The sequence below is a fragment of the Cucumis sativus genome, chromosome 1 (genome assembly GCF_000004075.3).
Source record: "Cucumis sativus cultivar 9930 chromosome 1, Cucumber_9930_V3, whole genome shotgun sequence".
Taxonomy (NCBI): Eukaryota; Viridiplantae; Streptophyta; class Magnoliopsida; order Cucurbitales; family Cucurbitaceae; genus Cucumis; species Cucumis sativus.
This window is the reverse complement of record NC_026655.2, coordinates 16,286,153-16,307,683: the sequence shown is the minus strand read 5'-3', so window position 1 is coordinate 16,307,683 and position 21,531 is coordinate 16,286,153. Positions and strand designations below refer to the sequence as shown.

Below are 21,531 nucleotides of genomic sequence, written 5' to 3'. Positions count from 1 at the left end.
AGAAAAGAAAAAAAAGGTAAAATCTTTGTTGGTATGTCATGTGGGTTTTGGTTTGGGTCTCTCAATCAACATGTTCTCACCAAACAAACATTCTACATTTGTCAAATCATTATCTCATATTCTTGGCTCTTGCTTCCCTTTTTTTAATTTCATGACCCACACAAAAATACACAACATTTTTTTTAGATTAATGTAGATTGAGAATGTATTAAATGTAACTTAATCTATGTACTAAAAAATTTGGGTGCAATTATGATATGTCATCACACACCATATTAATATAATATGTAAGTTCAGATCTGGCTGTGTATTATTACATTTATTTTCAATAATAATAATACTAATAATGTAGTTTTTGGGTTTTGGAGTTACGTTGCATCCTATTATTAAAGTTATATATTGAAGGTGGCATTGAATTTCAAAGTGGATTGTGGCCAAACACTTTTTTCTTCCTTTTGCAATTTTTTAAAACCTCTTTTCCCCTTAATTTTTGTGTTTCCTTTTCATTTCTTTTTTCCCTATTAAGCGGATCCCTCAAACACGTCTCCTCCACTCTCCACTTCATTTCTTTTTCATGTGTTCCCTTCGTTTTGGAATGAGTCAAGTGAGATGAAGCCCTATCCTTTTCAAATTCTCTCGATTGCACTTCACAATATTACCATAACTGCCCAATAAGTTGTTATGTAAGTTGTGCCAATTCGTGAATCTAATTAACAAGAGAATGAGCACTTTTACAATTGTTTAAAAACAAATCTTTTAAGAACATATTTAAATACTTTTCAAATTTGAACGTTGGAAAAAATAATTAAAACATATATGGTTAGAGGGTTGTAATGAATTGATTCTAATGCATGTGAATCTTTTCTAAAACGAGTTGGAGTTGGACAAATTACAAAATTATTGGTTATATTTTGGTTTGGACAAATTAAAGCCACCGGCCACCATGTAATTAACAATTCTATTTTTCTTCAACCTTATGTGTTATTATATTCAACATGATGATATTATTTTGAATACAAATATTCTTCATTTGTTAGCTTTACCCTTTTTTTTCTCTTTCATTTCTAATTAGTTTGCAAGTTTCTAAATATTAGACTTTTAGTTGGGTGGAGTTGCATTTCGTTACACTTTACTATCCACTATCCTCATCCATTTACACGTGTAACCTTGATTTTTTACTAAATACTCATTTGTCTTTTTTAACGTTGTTTGCATATGGTCTATTTGGTAACATTCTTGTAATCTGTTTCTTGTTTCTTGTTTCTTGTTTTATGTTCCTTCTTTTTTTAGAACAAGAATCATTTTTTTTTAGAACAAAAATTTTGATAATTGTTTATGTTTTTTGTCTCTTGAAGAAGAAAAAAACAAAACAAAAAATGTGTTTGATAATTGTTTTTTGTTTCCTGATTTTCTTTGAAATTTACTTTTATTTTATTTTATTCACATCTAATTCAATTAAACATCAAACAAAAATATATGTCCTCTATTTAAAAAATAAAATAAAATTACCAAATCTAGATAGGAACATCTTCTTCTAATCTTATGGAGAACGAGATGAAGATTGAGATTTGAAAAATTGAGCCGACGAGAGAAAGACGAAAACCCACGACGAAGAGGAGGATCGAAACCCACAACAAAAAGGAAGACAAAAACTCATGGCTAAAACACAGATCTGACAAAAATTCACAAATTCGACAAAAACCCATGACGAAAACACAATTCATGTAAAAAGGAAGAGGAAAACTCAGATCCAACAAAGAGGAAGGCGTTGTGTAGAGGAAGACGATGAGAGGAAGAGGAAGAGGATGATTATTTGGGAAAGACAATGGAGATAAAAGGAAGAAAAAAAAACCATGTGAAGAGTGGTTATTTGGGGAAGAATATGGAAATAAGAGGAAGAAAAATAAAATAGAAAAAGAATTGAAAATAAGGAAAATGAAATCCATAAAAAGAATTGAAAAAAAAAAAGAAAAGAAAACCAATAAAAACAATTGAGAAAAAAAAACCAATAGAAATAATTAAAAAACATGAACGAGGGAAACTACTTTTTTTTTTTCCAATAATTTATTATAAAATAAGAAACATTTCTACTTTTTTTTTTTAGAATGAGAAACAGGGAACGTTACCAAACACCTCCGTTTTTTAAAAAAGAAAAACATGAAACTAGAACGTTACCCCAAACGAACCTTAAAATCTATATACATGTGTTTCTGTGAGTTGAACACATGTTTATGTCAAGTTTTTATAGATCTTAAGTGGTTTTGAGCTTGGTTGATTGGTGGATTTGTCCAACCAATTGAATTTTAAAATTGGTTCTCTTTTGACCAAATTAAATCTATTCGTAGGCTCAATTGAACCCACACCCAAATCTTAATACTTAATTGGAACAAACTATTTTATCTAATACAACAATCACTGCAAAAGAGATCTACCAACATGTGGCATCATTCACATCTATCAAAACTTATGTCTTCAATTTTGAAGTTAACTCATCTCAATTCAACTCATTTGTAAAATATCACTAAATTCAGAAATGACACAACAATGTATAATTTATCCACAATCACTCATTCAATGTCTATTAATTAATTTTAAATAACTAAAATTTAACTTTATAATTATTTTAAATTAATAAAATTGTACACATGGGTGTGAATCTTTAATTTAAAAAAATAAGGTTACAAATGTAAATGTTTGAGACTTAAATTGATCTAAATAGTAAAATTATTATTTTTGAAAATTCAAGAAATGAATTAAAATCAAACTAAACTTAAATGAAAAGTGTGACATCTTAGATCTTAACAGCCAAATCAAAACTCCAAACACAAAAACCAAAAATATTATTTTGTGAATCTTCATGAGTTAAAAAAATTATATTAAAGGTTTGTTCACAAGAATTTAAATATACTTTATAAAATATTATAGTTCGTCATTGACCAACTAATGTAAATGAAAGGGTGATTGTAATCGATAGCCATTTTAGGAATAATAATTAAGGATAGTGCAATATTTAAAAAAAAATGCAAATATAACAAAACTATTGTGAATAGACCTGTATAGCTGATAAACTTGTATGTATATCTGTGATAAACTTCTATTATCAATAGAATTTGACATTTTTTCTAAAATATTACTATATACATAATTGATTTGAATCTGGTCGTTAAATTTGCAACTACTCCAAAGTAAAAAAACACTTGATAGCAGGTTACATGTCACTGGTGAGTTTGGGCCATGCATTTTTGATAGGCTGGCCCATAAACTAACTTGTACTTCAAAAGGCCCAACCCAATCTATTCTTGAGCCCTTTGAACCTTTAGTCGTTTTGTATTCAAAATTGGTAACAAATACGAAAATTGGAATGAATGACCATTTTAGCAATAATAATTAAGAATATAATAATATTTTAAAAAATCTACAAATATAGCAAAACTATCACTGATAAATTTGTATAGCTGATAGACTTCATATGATATATCAGTGATAGACCAATATTTGCAACATGATCTATCAGATAGACTTATCTCATTGATAGAATTTGACAAATTTTGCTATATTTGCAAATTTTTTAAAATTATGCTATTCACTTAGTTAATTTGAATTTAATTACTAAATTTGTAACTATCCCTAGCAAATATGAGATATAAGACTCAAAACTCCTAAACTAAAAAAAACTACGTAGAGTAAACACCTAATTTAGTTATGATTTTATGTAAATATCTCAAATTTTCATTTATTTTCTTAAATAAGGTTCAAGATTTTTATTGATCATTTTATCCTCTACATTAAATATAAATAATATTTATTTTTCAAAATATATATAATATTATATCAAATTTGTTGTGTATCTTATAACTTAGAAACATTTTTAAAAATACCAAAATAAATTAAAATATTTACGAGTTATAGTAAAATTTTGAATTCTATCAATGATAATCTTCTATAACATGTGAATGACTATCCGTGATAGAATTTGCTATATATTGTACGTATTTTGTAAAATTTATTATAATTTAACTATTTAATGTATTAAATAAATGATATTTTCATTTTCATTTAATTATAGGATATTATTTATTAGAGATTCAAATACGGTATGATTGAGTCAATTATGGTAATAATATATTAAAGAATTGCTATAAAATTAACAAATTTATCTAGGATTGAATATCATTCTCGGCTTTCTAATATCACCATCTCTGTCCACCTTTTCCATGCCTTTCACCCACCACTTTACCCTTCTGATTTATCTTATTTCCGATCTCTCTCTATCCTATCTATCTTAATCTGATAATCTCCTCCAACTTATCGATTGAGTGCATATTTCTTTCATATTATCGACTATGTTTATGAAATTTTGGCTTATATAATTTTGGTTCAATTTTATGTTGAAGTTTTCCGTCAATGAAAATTACTGTGAATGAATTTTTTGGTCATTTCCTTCAACTAATTTTTGCATGTTTTAGATTTTTCATATACCTACATAATATACTATATATTTTTTTCATATATCCTAATTTGTTGACCGCAAACTCATATACTTTTTTTTTTTCATATAACCACAAACCCTTACTCATTGGAAAAAATTGGAGAGAAGGATGAAAAAGTGAGAAAGAGATCGGATAGAGATGATTATGGGATAATTTTGATTATAATATTACCATAATAGAATTAATCACATATCATATTTATCTAGGATTTCTAATAAATACAAATCTTAATCACATATGATCCACTTTCTTTATTTCATTTTTCTATTTTCTTAATATATCATTAATAATAAAGATGAATAGTTTGATTTTTTGTGCCGACATTTACAAAAAAAATTGACAATATTAGGACTTGTAATAAGGTAGTCTATTAAAACCCCTAATAAGAATAATAATAAACACTGAATATCCAATATCAAATTATGCTCTTTTCATTTTGGTTTTTATTTGCATCTTATGAATTTTAAATCATCATTCTACATTGTTTTAAAATGTCAACAAGAGTTTAGCTCAACCAACATGAGTAGAAGATCTTTTGTCCATATTCCTTCATTTCCATTTATACTAAAAATAAAGTACTTATTGCATTAAAAAAAGATAAATACACATTTGCGTTCAAATACATTATCTTAAACCTAAGAAAAAAATAAAAGAACTTGAACACATTAAACATCCTTGACCTTCATAATGATTCCTTGATAAAGACAATAGAACTTTTGATATGGTGTGTTATTGTCTGATTTAGGCTACGTCTTTATGACTTTTTTTGGAACCACCCAAAAAGGTACTGTAGTAATAGACAATAGTCTCATTGCTTTTCATTTTAAAACTTACACAATAGGTTCAACTTATCAATAATAAACCACAAACATATATTTAATCAAAACTATAAAACTATTCGCTATGAGAATGACCTATTTCACCTATTTCTTTTTCAAATTCAAATCTTTAGATGTTGAATTCAACGAGTAGAAATGAGTTGAAAACTTATAAAATAAAATAACTTATGATTACTCTTAAAAATCTAATGTTTTAAATTTTAATTAGAGGCCAAATGGTAATTTGATTTTTTTATTAGAGAACTCTCACAATTTTGAATCATTAACATTCTCTTTCAATAAGTTCTACTTATTTATTTTATAGAATAAATTAGCAATTTTTTAGTTATTTATCTATTTAAGTAATATAATAAATTTAAACCATAACCATTGAAATACATAAATCGCATCCTCATTTCTTTAAAGAATTAATGATTATTAACGATAGAGTCCAAAAGTAAACGTTTGTTTTTTAATTAAAAGACTAAAAATACTTTTTAAAACCATTTAAAAACTAAAATAGAATATCATCTTAAAATTTAGAACCAAAGTTAGAGTTTGAGCTTGAGAAAAAGAAAAGGTTAAGAAATATAGAAATGGGGGTAAAAAGTAGTTAAAAAACGAATTAAAAATGATAGATGTTATTTAATTTAGGGAAGTTGATGATGTAAGGTATTATATGAATAAGAAAAACCCCCCAACTGACATAGGCTTCCGTTTCGGCGCCTCTGCGGAGAGCCTATTAATAATATCATCACCCATTTACTGTCATTTTAGAGCCCCAAAAACCAATAAATGAATCAAATCAAAATTTGTAACCCATTAAATGCAAACAGCCTGTTTCCCCCATACACACTTAACTCACTCTTTCCCCTATTCATTTTGAATTTTAAATTCCCATTTCCTATTTATTACCTTCTTTTCTTTGTTTTTGGTTCCCTCAATTTCAATTCATCACTCAATCTGTTCATGCATCCCCATTTCTATAATCATCAATACACACAACAGCAACTAAATTTTAACGCTTCTTTTTCTTTAATCCATTATTTCTATTTTCTATTATTCTACATAGATCTAAAAATCTAAACACTGAACAATTAAATATTTGAAACAGAAGATGAAGATGGTTGGGGTGATGGTGATGATGATGATTCAAAGTGAGTAACCTTGTTTAATTTTCCTCCCATTAGCCATTGTAACGTCCTCTTCGCTAAAGATTGGTTGTATTGTGATTCTAAACTGAAACTGTTACGGCTCTGATTTTCTTCATCCAACTCCACAGATTCGTTTTCCCACCTCCAAACGTTCATTTCCGAGTTCATCTGAATCGGTAATCGAAACGAAACTGCTCTTCTTCTTGAAGAATCTGTGAGCGATTCCTTTGGATTTTTCCCTCTTAACCAAATCTTCGATACTGAGAAACTCTCTACTTTGTTGTTATTGCCATTGCTATTGTTATTACCATTCTCCTCCGTTTTCAGGGGTTCAATCCCATTGAGTTTAAACTCTCTTCTGGATTCACAGTCGTATTCGGACATGGCTGCTCTGTAACCAGGTATTAATGGCAGAGCTGGCTTCCTGCTTGCTTGTTTCTTCACTGGGGTGCTTCTAATCGCTACTTTTACTGAAGAATTCTCATCCATTACGTATTCAAAAGACCCCATTGAAAAGCATCTGCGAGAATCCACATTCTTGTTCTCACTACTTCCACTTTCCCCTGCATCAACATTTTTGTATTTTCCAAGCTTCACAGTCACTACAGTTGCATTTGAATCCTCTAATTTCGTAATCTCGCTCGACCCACCTTCGAATCCCCCATCTCCAACAAAACCCATTTGGGAATTTGACCCTGAAATCTGATTTGTATGATTTGTAATCTCCCTATCTGATACAATATCTCTAGAACTCTCGCCCCCAGATTCAAGAACAAGAACAATTGGTGAACAAGTAGTATATGGGGAGAAATGATCAGGTAACAAACTAGATCTACACAAAGGGCAAGTTGAGTGAGACAAAAGCCAAGTATCAATACATTCTGTATGAAAAGCATGGCTACATTTTGGCAATAGCCTGAGTTTATCCTCTGGCTCAAACTCACAGAGACAGACAGCACAGTCAAATGGGGATTTGGATCCAATAATGGATTTGTAATGGAAAACAGGAAGTGTATCAATGAAGGATTGGTCAACTCCAGAGTCATGGAGATGAAAGAGCTGCTGTAATTGGCCTTGAAAAGCAGTGACATTGTCAGAACTTTCAGGGTCTCTATGTAATGGGGGAGTCCATAGAAATCTAACAAGAAGATGAAGCAAACCAGAGACAAAGAAGACAATAGCTAGAATGATTATGATGAGAAGTACACTTGGACTCACCTTGTTTTCTAAGTTGAACCCACTGGATTGTGCTAAAGGAGGAGGCTGTGCAGCAAGAAAATAAGGCTGAAACTGTGGTGGTGAAGGGAAGAATCTTCCATTTACTTGAAGAAGCAGTGAATCCATGTTAATGGAGAAAAACCCAACTCGATTTGAGTCGACGCAACTCAACTCAGTCATGAAGTTTCATAGCACAAAAGCTTATGGAAGTCAAAAGGGGGCGTTGGGTTGGGTTCTGAGAGGGAAGAAAAATGAAATAAATGGGACAGATGGAGAGATAAGAAAGGGGCTAATAAAATTTGCTAAAAGAAGTTAATGAGAGAAGATTAGATCTGAGATCAGTGGCTAAAAGGTTTGACTGTCAGTTTGCAGCCTGTTTCTGGGATACAAAACAAAACTGCAATTATTGCAATGATTTCAATTACAAGTAAAATATTCAGATTTTGATTTTCCCTCATCAAAACACACTTTACTTCTTTTATCGATTTGTAATTCAATTGCAGAAACCTCACTACTCTCCCTGCTAATGGAAACATTATTCTATAGATTTATTCTAGTGGTCCTCTTCCAAGTTTTACTTTAAGCGTAGTTAATAACTTGGGCAGAATGGCAGAAATAATCTAAAAAAGTTTTCATCTTTCCTAACTAGGAGAACTCAATGGAATATAATAGTTTTTCTCCATCTTTTTCACTGAGATCAATTTAGAGATTTGAATAAAATTTTAACTTATTTTCATTCAACCTCCAAACCATTGATTTTTCTTCTTTTTCTTAACTTTTCAATGGAATATTAGCTAAAACATAGATTGGTATAGTAGGTAATCTTTTCCAAATTTTACATATAAGATGGAAAAGACATACAAATCTCAGGGTGTGTTTGACCCAAATAATTAAAGATGTAACTAAGTTGTATTGTATTCCATCTGGTTTCATGAAACCCATGCCACCCCAACAAATACATATCTTTACATCTAATTAAAAGGGTTTGGATAAAAAAGAAGCATAGGATACTGTTACTGGGAAAGTAATTAAATTAGAAGTAGAGTAATGGTTATCTTGGAAAGAAGGGTATTTTATTGGGATGTGGGGAGGGGGGAAAATGACAATATTATATTGAACATTTGTATTGGATTTTGGCACTTGACTTTTTTGTAGAGGGACAGACAGTCCGCATAGAAGGGCCTCTCCACATTTTTGTCTGCTTCTTTCATTTGACTTTCTATGTGAGTAGCTGATGAGGTAATATCTACTTAGGATCAAAACAAAATTAAATCATGTGCTTCATCAATGAATTGTGTAGCCAACTTCAGATCAAATATGTTTGCTACTTTTCATGATGATATGGCCAAGTAGAAAGAAGTAGTAGGTACTTCAAACTCACCTTTTAATTTGACTTTCTGCTCTCAAAAATCAAACATTTCAATGGGATTTGGTAAAATTCAAACATAAATGAGCAACCTTTTGATTCTAGAATATGACTCTCCTCTCTTTTTTCAAAGTATATTTTGTTAGATTTTTTTTTTTAATATTAAATCAGTGTTAAATTTGTGTAGTTGTCATAAGTTAATTGTTGAAATTTGATTAAGAGATCGGAGTTGATCCTGCAATATTATAGACTCCAAATAATCATGTCTCTATTCAAATTAGTTAACAATTATAAAGTATGTAGACAACAAAAACTTGTGACAAAGGAAAAACTTGCACTGAGCCAAAATGGTAAACATGGGAGCCACATATTCCAATTAGATTTCTCTACATGCGGTGAGAAAGAAAAGTCTTAAGAGGAATGGCATTCCAAGTAGCCTACTACTTGTGTATTTATTTCTCAATGGTGAAGTAGGTTATCATTTTCTAGGTTGAAAATTACTATAGTGAAGACAATTGGTGTAGGATGAGGTTTGGATTCTTCATATATCTTGCAACAATAAATTTTGTAAGCTTGTTTTAAAAATATTAAAAAAAGCAAAAAATTTACATTAAAGGTTACAAATAAGTGATAAGTCTCCAGAGTTGTATCAAGTTTTGCAAAATATTAGAACACATTTGAAAGTTTCAAGAAAACAATGAACTATCGGACACTATAAAAAAGTATAAGAGACCTTAAAGAATCACTTTAGTAGAGCTCTGGTTGAAGTTGAGATGACTTAAAGGGAGAACTTGAAAGAGCTTAGGAGAGCTTAAAGAACCTACGAGAGAACCCAGTGAAACTTAAAAAATCTATGTGAGAGGTTATTGGAGCTCAGAAGAACCATAGAGAAAGCTACGTAGAGCTCAAAGAGAGTCTAGTGAAACTCATTTATAGGACCAATGAAAAAACATAGGAGAGCTCAAAGGAACCATAAATGATGCTAGAGTGTTTGAATTTAAAACCGCAATAATACAAAACACTTATAAAGAGAGGTTAGTGGAAGTGATTGAGGGGATTGGGCTTCCCCTCTTCTTCTTCTCCTTTCTCTTCTTCTTCTCCTTTCTCTTCTATTGCTATAGAAATTTGGTCCTTTTATTTAACGGACTTTTGTGTTGAACCTAGAAAGAAAAAATAAAATATCATAATGCTTTACCCAATTTAATTATGCATGATTATGAGAGATATGATTGCATCTTCTTTTAATTTAGTTTGCATAATTTTAGTATAAAAGTACAAAATTTGAAGACTTAACTTAAAAACATATTATTAGTACACATAACAAATCAATCCTAACCATTTTATTCATAATAAAGCTACAAAATTATAGTGGTTGGTGAATATATGTTTATTTAGTAATTAAAGGTGGCGCATTGGAGAGTGGAATGTGTACAAATTCAAAGGCCAAGCATAGGTTGGGTAAATCCCCAAAACAAAGCTCACCTCTCCATACTTCATCCACACTATTTTTTATTAGTTTAAATAGAAGTTTAGTCTCTTCATTTTCCAACTTTATACCCTTCTTTATTTGTTTCAAAAATCCTCCCAACTTTTTTGTTTATCTCCTACTCTTAACCTTTCATCTAAAAACTCCTTCAACTTTCTATCCCATATTATAATTTAGAGAATATTTAATGTCATCACATGCTAGAGATGAAACAAAGCGATATCAATCTTTTTTATGGTGTGATTGAACTCAAAAATAAAGTACACGATTTTAAAAATAAAATCAATAAAAAATTATGGTATATAAAAATTGAAGTTGAGCTTGAGAGTCATTTGTGTGTGAGAAAGATGTTAGCACCCTACGAGACTCTTAAAAATGGTAGTCAAATTTCAAATATGAAATTAAAAATATTCTTTAATTTTCTTTCTAAAATAATGTCTTATTCTAGCACCTATTACCCTAATATTTAAAGCAATTATTTCATAAAATAAATCGAGAACATTTCATAAATTAAACTATATTAAAGAATTTTTTTTAATGAATCTAGAAATTGAGACTCATTAACATTTTTAATGAAATATGGAAATATATAAAATGATTTAAAGAAAGAGAGATGACAAGGAAAAGAAAACAAGTATATTGATATCAAATATAATATTTTACTTAAAGCCAAGGCTGTGATACCAAATGGTAAAAGGAAATGAGTAATTCAAGTCATGTTCTCCAACACCTGGAAACTACTAATAAATGAAAATACATGAAATTGTTATCTTTTCTAATTCACATATAATTTAATTTCTATATATCACTATTCATGGGATTTTTTTTCTAGAAAAATATTATCGATCCTTTACTTTTAGAATTGATTTATGATTTCGGATTATTTTATTACCATATGAAAATAAAATTATAATTAATAATTTATTCTCATTTCAAATTCTCACGTCCATACATAATCTATTATTTAAGAGATAAAAATCTTATAATATTCAAAGGTTTTCTCTCTCTATTTCTAATTTAGTTTTAAAAAGGTTTATAAGTTTTTGTCTAACTATCACATTTCAAATTTCCTATTAACTTTTAATTTATACAGCTATATACTTTTAACATTTTATTTGTTTGAATTTTTCTTAAAAGAATTGCATCACATCACAAAAACATTTAGAAAAAATTTATTCATAGCGTTTTTTTTTTTCATATTGCAAATATGACAAATATGATAAGTAATTAGATATATCAAACGACTATTAAAAGCCTATTAGAGTGTTATTCACCTTTTAAATTTACTACTTTTACAATTTAAAAAATGTAGTGATATTGGTCTTATTATTATAATTTTTTTTTTTACTAATTTTGTAAACGCCAATTTTTCTTATACATAAGTTTGTTTGTTTTTTTACCCACTATGTTTTATTTACTTTTATTATAGTGATTAATCTAATCTTTATATTTGACTTAACTTTTGTATTGCAAGTGCGATATGTTAATACTTTAAGTTTTTTGAGTGAGGCCAAGTTTATGTTCTTCAAGGTTAGTTCGATTTTGATCGCTTGACTCGAAGAGGTATAATTTGTTTGGTTGAGAAGGTTGGATACGAGAATGACTCGTGTTATATAAGTGCTGAAGGAAACATGGATTGGAATATTGGTTGATGGTGGAGCAATTTGTGGTTTGGTTGGTGGATGAGGAGGAATTTGGAGGGACTATCGGTTTTGCCATGGAGGGCCTGTAACTCTTAAGAGGGGATTGGTTAATCTGATACCATATTAAAGCTCTCACCAGTAATTTAATTTAGTTAAGTTTTGTTGATGAATAACTTGGACTATAAATAGCCAACGAGAGTAGGTAAACTCATGGGCTTCACAAGTAGTTATAATTGCTATTCAATCAAAAGTAGACGCTAGCAAATGTTTTACAAAAACATTACTAAATCTTAATAAGTTTGGTTAAGTAACTAAATCAATTAGTTAGACTAATTAGCCTAGGTAGAGAGATACTAATTAAAAATGATAATTTTGTAAAATTGATTTTGGTTGTTTGAGGGGGAGTATTAACTTTTGTTATGGCTTAGTTAAATCATTTGTTACTTGTGTTAAATGGGTAATTGTAGCTACTTGTAAACCCATGAATAAAGTACATGAGCTTATATACTTTCATTGGCTATTTATAGCCCAAGTTATTCTTAATAAAACTTGAGCAGATTAATTTGCTGTTAAGAGTCTTAAAAGTATAAAACTAAAATTTGAGTTGTACATCGAATAGACGGTTAAAAATAAGAGATTTTTGTACGGATGACTTAGAAGCGTTTCGTGACCCTTGAAAATAGAAAATATGATTAATTATCATTTCCTCGGCCATGCTCATAAACCAACATTAAGATCGATTTTAAGCATCACAACTTGAGTTTGATTCGGGGGAACATCCCTTTATTCAAAACTCGAGTTGGATGCATCTCACTTTTCTGGATTTTTTTTAAAAATAATGTGTTTTGTAAAAATGTTTTGAAAAATAGGGTTGTTGGGAAAGAAATTATAAGAATAAGACTGTTTCCAAAACTATTTTAAAAAATAGGTGTTTTTTTGAAATTGGAGGAAGTCGTGTACGGGGTACACGACTTCTTAAATGTACATGTCAGCACATTTGACCACTTCGCTCCACGTATGCACGAGTTTGACCCACGTGGACGGAAGTCGTGTACGGGGTACACGACTTCCAAAATAATTGTTTTTAAAATTATTATATTTTAAAAGATTAACTATTTTTAGGGTAAAAACATTTGTGAAAGACGGATTTTTTTTTAAAATAATGTGTTTTTAAAAAGTATTTTCAAAATTAGGATAGTTGGAAATTTATGTTTTTGTTGAAATGTTCAACTTTAAATATGTGAAAATTTTAGTTTTTGTTTAAATGACCAAATTTTTTGTAATTTATGTTTATTATGAACAAATTAAAAAAATAAACCAAAGGTAAAACACATCATTAGTGATATCTTATAAGAATTTTTGTTAATTTATTAAAGAAATCTTGTGGCTTAAGATAGATTGAGAAAAAAATATTTTGAATGTTTTTTTTAATACTTGGTTCTCTACTTTTAAAAAATATATATTATATATTGATATTATTAAGAATACTCCTACATCTAAATCATGTATTAGTAACCTCTAATTTATAATTAATTTAAAAAAATTCAATTTTTTCTTTATACAACTTGAATAAGTTCTAGCAAAATTTAAAAACACTTAAATTATACAACTTAAGAAGCTTCCCCATCTCCCTCTACGACATCATTGCCTTGTCGTCGTCGTCGCCGTCGAATGCGTCTACGATCTGTGTCGGCAACATTTAAACGTCGAGTTCACTGAACAAGACTGTCTATATCTCCCATGACTTTGTCACACATTGGTCTAAAAATTTCAAAATTGTTTTCCATGGAGACTCGACGTACGTCTTCAACAAAATTATTCTGAACGATTGTAAATAATATAATTAAAAAATGTTCATGCTTGTATTAAATTTATAAATCATATTAAAACTATTACCATGCGATAACAGTAAGCGCCATCAGGTGTCATGAAGCATCAGGTAATCGACGTGTACCAGGAAAAGTAGTTATCTGATACTGTCGGCTTCTGTGTTGCTTCTGCTTCGGCACAAAAATTATTTCGTGAATGCCACATTGCTATATGCTCTACATGAATCCTACTCCAATCTTGATCGTGCTTGCCTCTTAAATCAATTTGGTGTAGGCCCTCATCTGTGGAGCAAAACTCTGGTGGCATTTGTAGCATATGGAACTGTCGCAATATACGATCTGCTTGATGCTTCTCAACGAGATGAAAGCAAATCATAGGACCCACATATGTCCACATCGCTTGACCGTTATGACATTGATGTGGAAGCAATGTCATAATGTGGGACGTGTATGGTGTCCAATTAATCTGTTAAAAAAAACGAACATAAGGAAACAAGAAAAAACATGCCTACGCAATATTGGTATAATATTTTACTAACTGAGAGTTGATCAGCCGATCAAAAAACATTCGGTAGGTGATCAACATATTTGCGGACAGTTCTGACAATGGTATAACGCCGCTCCATCTAATGTGAGAAATGAAATCATTAATAAGTTATAAACCCTGCAAATTTTACTAAAAAATTATATATATAAAATACCTGAAACTCAAAGGTCGACCAACTGACACCTCAACTGGTACTTGTGGTGCCAGAATAGGAAATCTGTCATACGCCCATACTTGCAACAATATTAATGGGCCAACAATCTCTAAAGATCGTGCATTACTCGCTCGACACAATTCCCTATACAACCATGCGAGGCATGCAGCGCCCCAAGCATACGTACCAGCCTGGTCAAAATTAATTAAAAGCGGGAGGAACATACAGTGGACCAGGGTGTTTGATTTGTCTGCAAATAGAAAGCCTCCAATTAACTGCATAATGTATGCACGAGCGTATCTTTGAACGCTCACTACATCAGCATCTGGTGGCAATTCTGTGAACTGTTCTGCCAACCAAGGAAGGCTCAATCGTTGACCTTTCATTTCAGGTGGATGAACTCCCAAGTAATCCTCACAGAGTACCTTCCAGTCATATAATAACGACCCTACCACATGCTCACCATCCACAGGTAACCCTATCTGAACTGCAACATCCTGTAGGGTGATCGTGCATTCCCCACAAGGCATATGAAATGTGTGGGTCTCTGGTCTCCAACGCTCGACCATACCTTGTGAAGATGAATGAGACAATGGAGGATAAGAGACAATGGAGGATAGGAGAAGCCTACAACAAAAAATAAATTATTTTATCAACATAATAATAAAATAAAATAATTAATAAAATAATTTTAACAACAAAATCGTGTACCCCGTCCACGATTTTTAGAAAAACATACCTTTATGACGAAATAGAAGAGGAAAAGTGAAGAGAGGAAGAGAAAATTTGAAAGGAAAAATGGATGAACAAAATAGAAGAGGAAAAGAGAAGAGGGGAAGAGAAAATTTGAAGTTGGAAGGGAGAATGAAATAGGAAGAGAAAAGATGAAGAAGGGGAAAGGAAAGATGAAGAGAGGAAGAGGAAATTTGAAATTGGGAGGAAGAATGGGTTAGAAAGAGGAAAGATGAAGAGAGAAAAAACTAGTAAAAATTATGAGGTGAAGAGAGGAAAGATGAAGGAAGAGGAAATATGAAGGAAGAGGAAAGGAAAGATGAAGGAAGAGGAAAGGAAAGACAAAGGAAGAACGAAAAAGAGGAAGAGAAAAAATTAAGAGAGGAAGGAAAAAAGATTTCGAATGAAGGCAGAATGAAGGGATTCTAGGGTCCACGACTCCACTCGGATATCGTAAGCCCGATCCACGACACCATTCCGATTTGTTGAAGTCGTGTACCCCGTACACGACTTCAGTCACCTATTTTTGAAAATACTTTTCCAACTACCCTATTTTTGTAAATACTTTTACAAAACACATTATTTTTTAAAAAAATCCCACTTTTCTTTGGATTGTGAGTACTCATTAGCTTGATTATTGCAATCTATTGGGAGTATGATTATGGTGAATCTATGTACATACAAAAATTATAAGTTTGGGATGTTTGTTATGGAAATAGTGAATACTAATCTAGCCCAATTACGACAGTCGAGTGACATGAAGATGCATTTAAGTAGTCGGACACTTTGAATACTCACAATCGCAAATACTAGTAACCTATTATTAGTTTTCTTTTTTAATAAATCAAATTAACGCTTTTCTAAAGCTGGTGAAGGTTCCATTCTATTATTCCACAAATTTGGAGAGCCCCTGATAGCCTAATCTCGACACATATCTTCTTCATATGTATTCATCTATTACAAGTTTTCATTAACCATTATCATTATTTCTTAATCGGTGTTTATAAAAAGTAACTTGACTTTGACATTATTTATTAACAAAAAAAAACATAAGAATATCATTATTCATTATATAAGCTGCACCAATTAGCGGAAAACGCCACATCTTCGTAACTCTCAAAGCATACTCCATTGTCCATTTCATTTTCCTACAATATAGCTTACAAAATTGTTGTGAATCTTGAGATAACATTACATCTATTTCTTATTTCTTTTCAAATCTAACTTTCTCCAATTGCTCTAACTTTACTCTCGATCATTATAACTTGCCCAACTCATTGCAAGTTTAGTCCAAAGCTCCCACTTAAACATTGCAAGTTGATATGTCAATGTGTTTTGTAAATCCCAAAGGTTCAATAACAAATTAAATATCAATTGATATTTTTTGAAATCTTGCTAGTTGCTTCCAAACATTGGCATTTCCTTGTGGTGAGTCTCACCCAGTGCGAAGAAGAAAACATGGTGCCCAAATTAGAATCTGAATGTTGAACTTACCATTTAACAGCAATTCCTGGAGGTGGGAAGGAAGAGAATGTATGAATCCAATGATCTGGAAGTTCTTGGAAGAATTAAACGAGTCAACTCGGTAACATGATGGATTGAAACGAAGAGAGAAGGGCCCTTGGTGGACAACTACGCCTGGAGAGGAAAACAACAATTCAACCACCCAGTTGACCCAACTTAATATATCTAATCATTGAGACACGGTTTTACGCTAGGCTGTGCGAAAAGGTCGTCTTCTTCATTTTTAAACAATTTCCCACTTGTGATTTCTTGTACTCATTCCATTCCGTTATTACTTTTATGGAAATTATGATTTAATGTCAAAACATTCTTCTCTAATCGTTGTAACTTTGCTTCCTTCTTAAGCTATCTTCTCTAAGAAGTTGCAGAGTTTTTCAGGTGAAACTGCTTTCTCTCTTTCCTTGTCACAAACTCTTGTCGACATTTTTCAAACTTGCTTCTCGCTATCTTCTAAATTCTAGAAAAATCCTGATATCTTTCATTGGAGGAGATTTCGGGTCGGTTTGTTTTTGGAGATTCTTTGGTTATTCATGGAAATTGGGAAGTAGGCCTTGTTATTGGATATTTGGAATTGGGTTGGGTTTGCGAGGGATGACTAACTTCGATTTCATCAGCTAGTTTTTGCTTCCAACATTGAAGTTCACGAAATTTGGTTGATTTCTTTTTCATTAGCCCCAAACAGGTTATGCTGGTTTGAACTTTGAAGTTAGATTTCCCCCTTTTTCTTACTCAGCTATCGTGCTTCATGATCTTAGGTCCGTGAATATTGGTTTAGTGGAATTCAAGCAGTTGCAACCAACCGTTTTAGATGTTTGGAAATTTCATTCTAAGTTGTTACTTGTTTGGTTAAGCCAAGATATAAAGAAAAAAATAAAAAATTGGTACATGGATACTGTGTGTAGTCTTTTTTCTAAAATTACATTCAAAAGAGGTCATCATCTCTGGAGCTTCTTCCGAGCTGTTAGCTTCTTATAGTTGATTTTCAGTTACGAGTTCCAAAATTTGAATGCCATGAAATTTTTAAGTGCTGTGGTACACTCCTTTGGATGTTCTGCATCTGGAGAACGTTTAGTTTCAGCTGCAAGAGATGGAGATTTTCAAGAAGCGCAGGCTTTGTTGGAATATAATCCGCGGTTGGCACGCTACTCTACTTTTGGTGTGCGCAATTCCCCACTCCACTACTCTGCAGCTCATGGCCATCATGAGGTGCTTCACTCTTTAAATGCTCACTGATAATGTTTTTGAATCCATTTCTCCCTCCGTTTAAAATTAGAGAATCTTATAGGCTATTGTCATTTTGCTTGTTCTTACATGTTTGCAGATTGTCTATCTTTTGCTTCACTCTGGAGTTGACATTAATTTAAGAAACTATAGGGGTCAGGTATTACCACTTTCTTCAAATTATTTGCCTTTTCATTTCAGGAATCTACATGCATATGTGTATTTCCTTCTCTTTTCACCATTTCATTTTCTCCATCCTGTGATTATTTTGTGCTATTGGACATGTAACTCCTGCATTCAAGATTGAACTCATTATGTATCTTGAGTTCATTATGTCTGCCTTACATTTTGGTATTGGTACACAGACTGCTCTAATGCAAGCTTGTCAACATGGTCACTGGGAGGTTGTTTTGATTTTAGTACTTTTTGGAGCCAACGTGAGTAGTTTATCCTTCAGGTTAGCTTTCACGTTCGTAGTGGGCAACTTCTTAGTCATTCATATTTTTCTTGCACATTTTAGGTCCACAAAGCAGATTATTTGAATGGATGGACTGCACTTCATCTTGCTGCTACGAATGGTCATTCCCGGTGCATCAGGCTTCTTCTTGCTGATTATATTCCAAGCATTCCTAATTTTAGGGAAATAATGAGTCGTCAATTAACAGACAATGAAGAATCAATCTCAGAGTTTGATCATAGGTACAAGTTGAATTCCTCACGAAAATTTTCAAGGTTGTAAAGCTTATGATGGTTGATTAACATCATAATTTTGCGACCTAGGGCATTGTCTCAGATTATTAACCAAAAGGCAGATGGAGGAATTACCGCACTACACATGGCGGCCCTTAATGGGCAAGTTGAAAGCGTACAATTACTTCTGGAATTTGGGGCATCAGTTTCTGAGGTGACTGTAGGCGATGGAACCGTTATTGATCTAATAGGTTTCTCCCTTCGATTTTTTGTCTTCTCTTTTTCTAAATAAACTTGAGGCCTTCTTTTTCAAGCTAGCCACTATTTCCTTTCCTACTCCACCATTTAACACGTTCAACTTCACGTATCTAAAATTTTGGCATACTTTTTGGATTTGCTTTATTTGGCTAGAGCTAGCATGCATGATCATGGGACGTCGAAATCCAGTGGCGTTAATTGAAATGTTATTTCTTTTGTCTCTGTAAAATATGCTACCCTATCCTTCTATTCTTTTGGAAAGTGAAAAAAACTGGTAAAGGGATTACTGAACAGTTGATTTCTTATGATCTCTTGGATAATATAAATAGCTTGTCCGTTGCAATTTTGGTAGGTGCTGGGAGCACAGCTCTTCATTATGCTGCATGCGGTGGTAATGCAAAATGTTGTCAGGTATGTGTTTCAATTATAGAAGAAGAATCAGAAATGAAATTAAATGAATGTATTATGTTTTCTTCTTTAAGAGGCTATTACTTATTGTTTTCTATTTCACGTAGCTTCTGATTGCCAGGGGTGCCAGTTTGACAACTGAAAATGAAAATGGGTACGTACTGTATTCTTGGCTCCTTTTTTGTATGTGAACTTGAATTATAACAATCACTTGATATCTAGCATGGTCATCGTATAGCAATGCCTGTGTCAATTCTTTTGTCAACTTGCGTTTACTTCACTCTTTTTCCCCACACAGTTGGACGCCTTTGATGGTCTCTCGGTCATGGAATAAAAATTGGCTTGAGGACATTCTCACCACAGAGCCTGTAGAGAGGCCAAAACTTATTCCCTCTCGTTACATATCTCTGCCCCTTATGAGTATTGTTCAAATTGCCAGGTAATTGGAACTCGTTATTTTCTTATAATGCTTATCCTTTCAAAGAAATTTATATACGTGGAAAATCAAGTGACTCGCCCTTCATTTATTTAATCTGGAACCACCAACTTGTCAGCTTCTGTTTTTACTATGTCATGGAATTCGATCCACATGCTCCTCACTCTTGTTCTTAAGATTAAGTTCATATTAGGTTGACATAGAACAAGATATTGAAGACAAGTCATTAGAACCAATCCTAAAATTTGAACTGTTTGGAAAATGAAAGATCAAGCTAGAGAACTGTTCTCTGTACATATAGAACGTTGCGATGATGAATGAAATTGATTTCAATATCCCTTTTGGATCCATTTGCAGAGAATATGGATGGACTAGCAAATCTGCCCCCGGATGCCAGGATCCATGTGTTGTCTGTTTAGAGAGGAAGTGTACGGTAGCTGCTGAAGGTATATTATTAACTTAACAATATCATATACTTGACTAGAGAATCATGATTTTCTTGTTTCCTGAACTTGTGTAACCCAGTTTACTTTTGTAAAGTATCAACTCTGTTGCTAAATTGTTCATTTAAAGTTTTCACAAGTTTGCTGAGTATGAGCAAAGGTTGAACTTCCATGCTTAAAACATGGGGATATTTCTATCTTAGTTAATGAAATATGTTCTTAATGATATAGATGAAATTTGAAACCAAAGTTGAGAGATAAAAATTGAAAGTAGTAAACTAAATTCTATACTTAGCCTAGCTATTACATTCATCGGTATGTGGGGTTATTGAAGTGATAAAAAAGTTCAATCCCCTCCAGGTTGTGATCATGAATTCTGTACAAGATGTGCATTATACCTCTGTTCTACAAACTGTGGGACAACCATTTCTCGTGGTCCTCCAGGTTCAGTTTCTTGTCCACTTTGTCGCAATGGCATAGTGTCATTCAACAAGCTTCGTAGCAAAGCACTTGCCAAGGAGATTGCAAGAACACGTTTGTCATTTCCAATACGCCAATGTTCTCAAGAAACACCATCAAAACCTACCCCATTAACCACCCAACTTCGATCGCTCGAGTTGTGTCGGGTCCACGACACTCCTTTGGGAATTTACTTTTGCTGCCATAGACTTCCTTCAATCAATCTCTGTCGGAAAACACCAGATATATGCCACTCCTTGGTTCCACGCTGTGCTAACGGGAACTTTCAGAACCACTTGGGCAGATGTTGAAGGATAGGGCTCCAACAGTCGACTTATAGCAAATCATTCCTTCTTTAGGTAATTAATATGTAATCCGAGAGTGAATGGTGATAGTTTTTGGGATTTCTATATTTGTTGATTAGTGAAATCTTGATTGTTATTAGTGTAGTATGGTTTTGAGCTTCATTTGGTGTGACTATGGGTCAGGGATTTATTGTGTAATGCAGGAGCAATGTACATAATAAGAATCATTTAATTGCAATTATTTCAATCAATTTTATAATTTAAAATTATTTCAAGGATATTTGGAGTTATATTTTGTAAACATTTTTAATAGTTTGTTGTTGTTTTTTTTTTGTCCGTTTTTTGGGAGA

The 21,531-nt window shown here is 32.0% G+C and overlaps 3 protein-coding genes across 4 annotated transcripts; 1 reads left to right on the top strand and 2 right to left on the bottom strand.

The window, feature by feature from the left end:
• Positions 1-6,104: 6,104 nt before the first annotated feature.
• On the bottom strand, positions 6,105-8,055 carry LOC101222194 (RING-H2 finger protein ATL13). Its single transcript, XM_031880621.1, has one exon. It carries the CDS (start codon positions 7,858-7,860, stop codon positions 6,406-6,408), a length of 1,455 nt encoding a protein of 484 aa, XP_031736481.1. The 5' UTR covers positions 7,861-8,055; the 3' UTR covers positions 6,105-6,405.
• Positions 8,056-13,709: 5,654 nt separating this feature from the next.
• LOC116401759 (serine/threonine-protein phosphatase 7 long form homolog) lies at positions 13,710-15,322 on the bottom strand. Of its 2 annotated transcripts, XR_004214122.1 has the most exons (3): positions 14,706-15,322; positions 14,072-14,630; positions 13,710-13,995 (listed from the first exon to the last, which is right to left on the bottom strand). XR_004214122.1 is itself a non-coding variant. In XM_031880268.1 (2 exons), exons 1-2 carry the CDS (start codon positions 15,272-15,274, stop codon positions 14,513-14,515), a joined length of 687 nt encoding a protein of 228 aa, XP_031736128.1. In that variant the 5' UTR covers positions 15,275-15,322; the 3' UTR covers positions 13,710-14,512. The 2 variants fall into 2 exon arrangements, 1 of the variants encoding a protein (XP_031736128.1); XM_031880268.1 differs by having other exon boundaries at positions 13,710-14,630.
• Positions 15,323-16,640: 1,318 nt separating this feature from the next.
• Positions 16,641-21,459, top strand: LOC101218409 (E3 ubiquitin-protein ligase XBAT32). Its single transcript, XM_004149833.3, has 10 exons — positions 16,641-18,167; positions 18,283-18,342; positions 18,548-18,619; positions 18,703-18,881; positions 18,963-19,123; positions 19,483-19,541; positions 19,646-19,692; positions 19,837-19,977; positions 20,332-20,420; positions 20,778-21,459. The coding sequence occupies exons 1-10, from the start codon at positions 17,973-17,975 to the stop codon at positions 21,185-21,187; spliced, it is 1,413 nt and encodes a 470-aa protein (XP_004149881.1). The 5' UTR covers positions 16,641-17,972; the 3' UTR covers positions 21,188-21,459.
• Positions 21,460-21,531: the final 72 nt, after the last annotated feature.

Coding starts and splice junctions, on each gene's coding strand:
- LOC101222194 (XM_031880621.1), bottom strand. CDS start 7,860: ATGACTGAGTTGAGTTGCGTCGACTCAAATCGAGTTGGGTTTTTCTCC.
- LOC116401759 (XM_031880268.1), bottom strand. CDS start 15,274: ATGGTCGAGCGTTGGAGACCAGAGACCCACACATTTCATATGCCTTGT. Junction 14,631..14,705: donor GGTCGACCTTTGAGTTTCAG/GTATTTTATATA, acceptor TTCTCACATTAG/ATGGAGCGGCGTTATACCAT.
- LOC101218409 (XM_004149833.3), top strand. CDS start 17,973: ATGAAATTTTTAAGTGCTGTGGTACACTCCTTTGGATGTTCTGCATCT. Junction 18,168..18,282: donor CAGCTCATGGCCATCATGAG/GTGCTTCACTCT, acceptor ACATGTTTGCAG/ATTGTCTATCTTTTGCTTCA. Junction 20,421..20,777: donor GTGTACGGTAGCTGCTGAAG/GTATATTATTAA, acceptor AATCCCCTCCAG/GTTGTGATCATGAATTCTGT.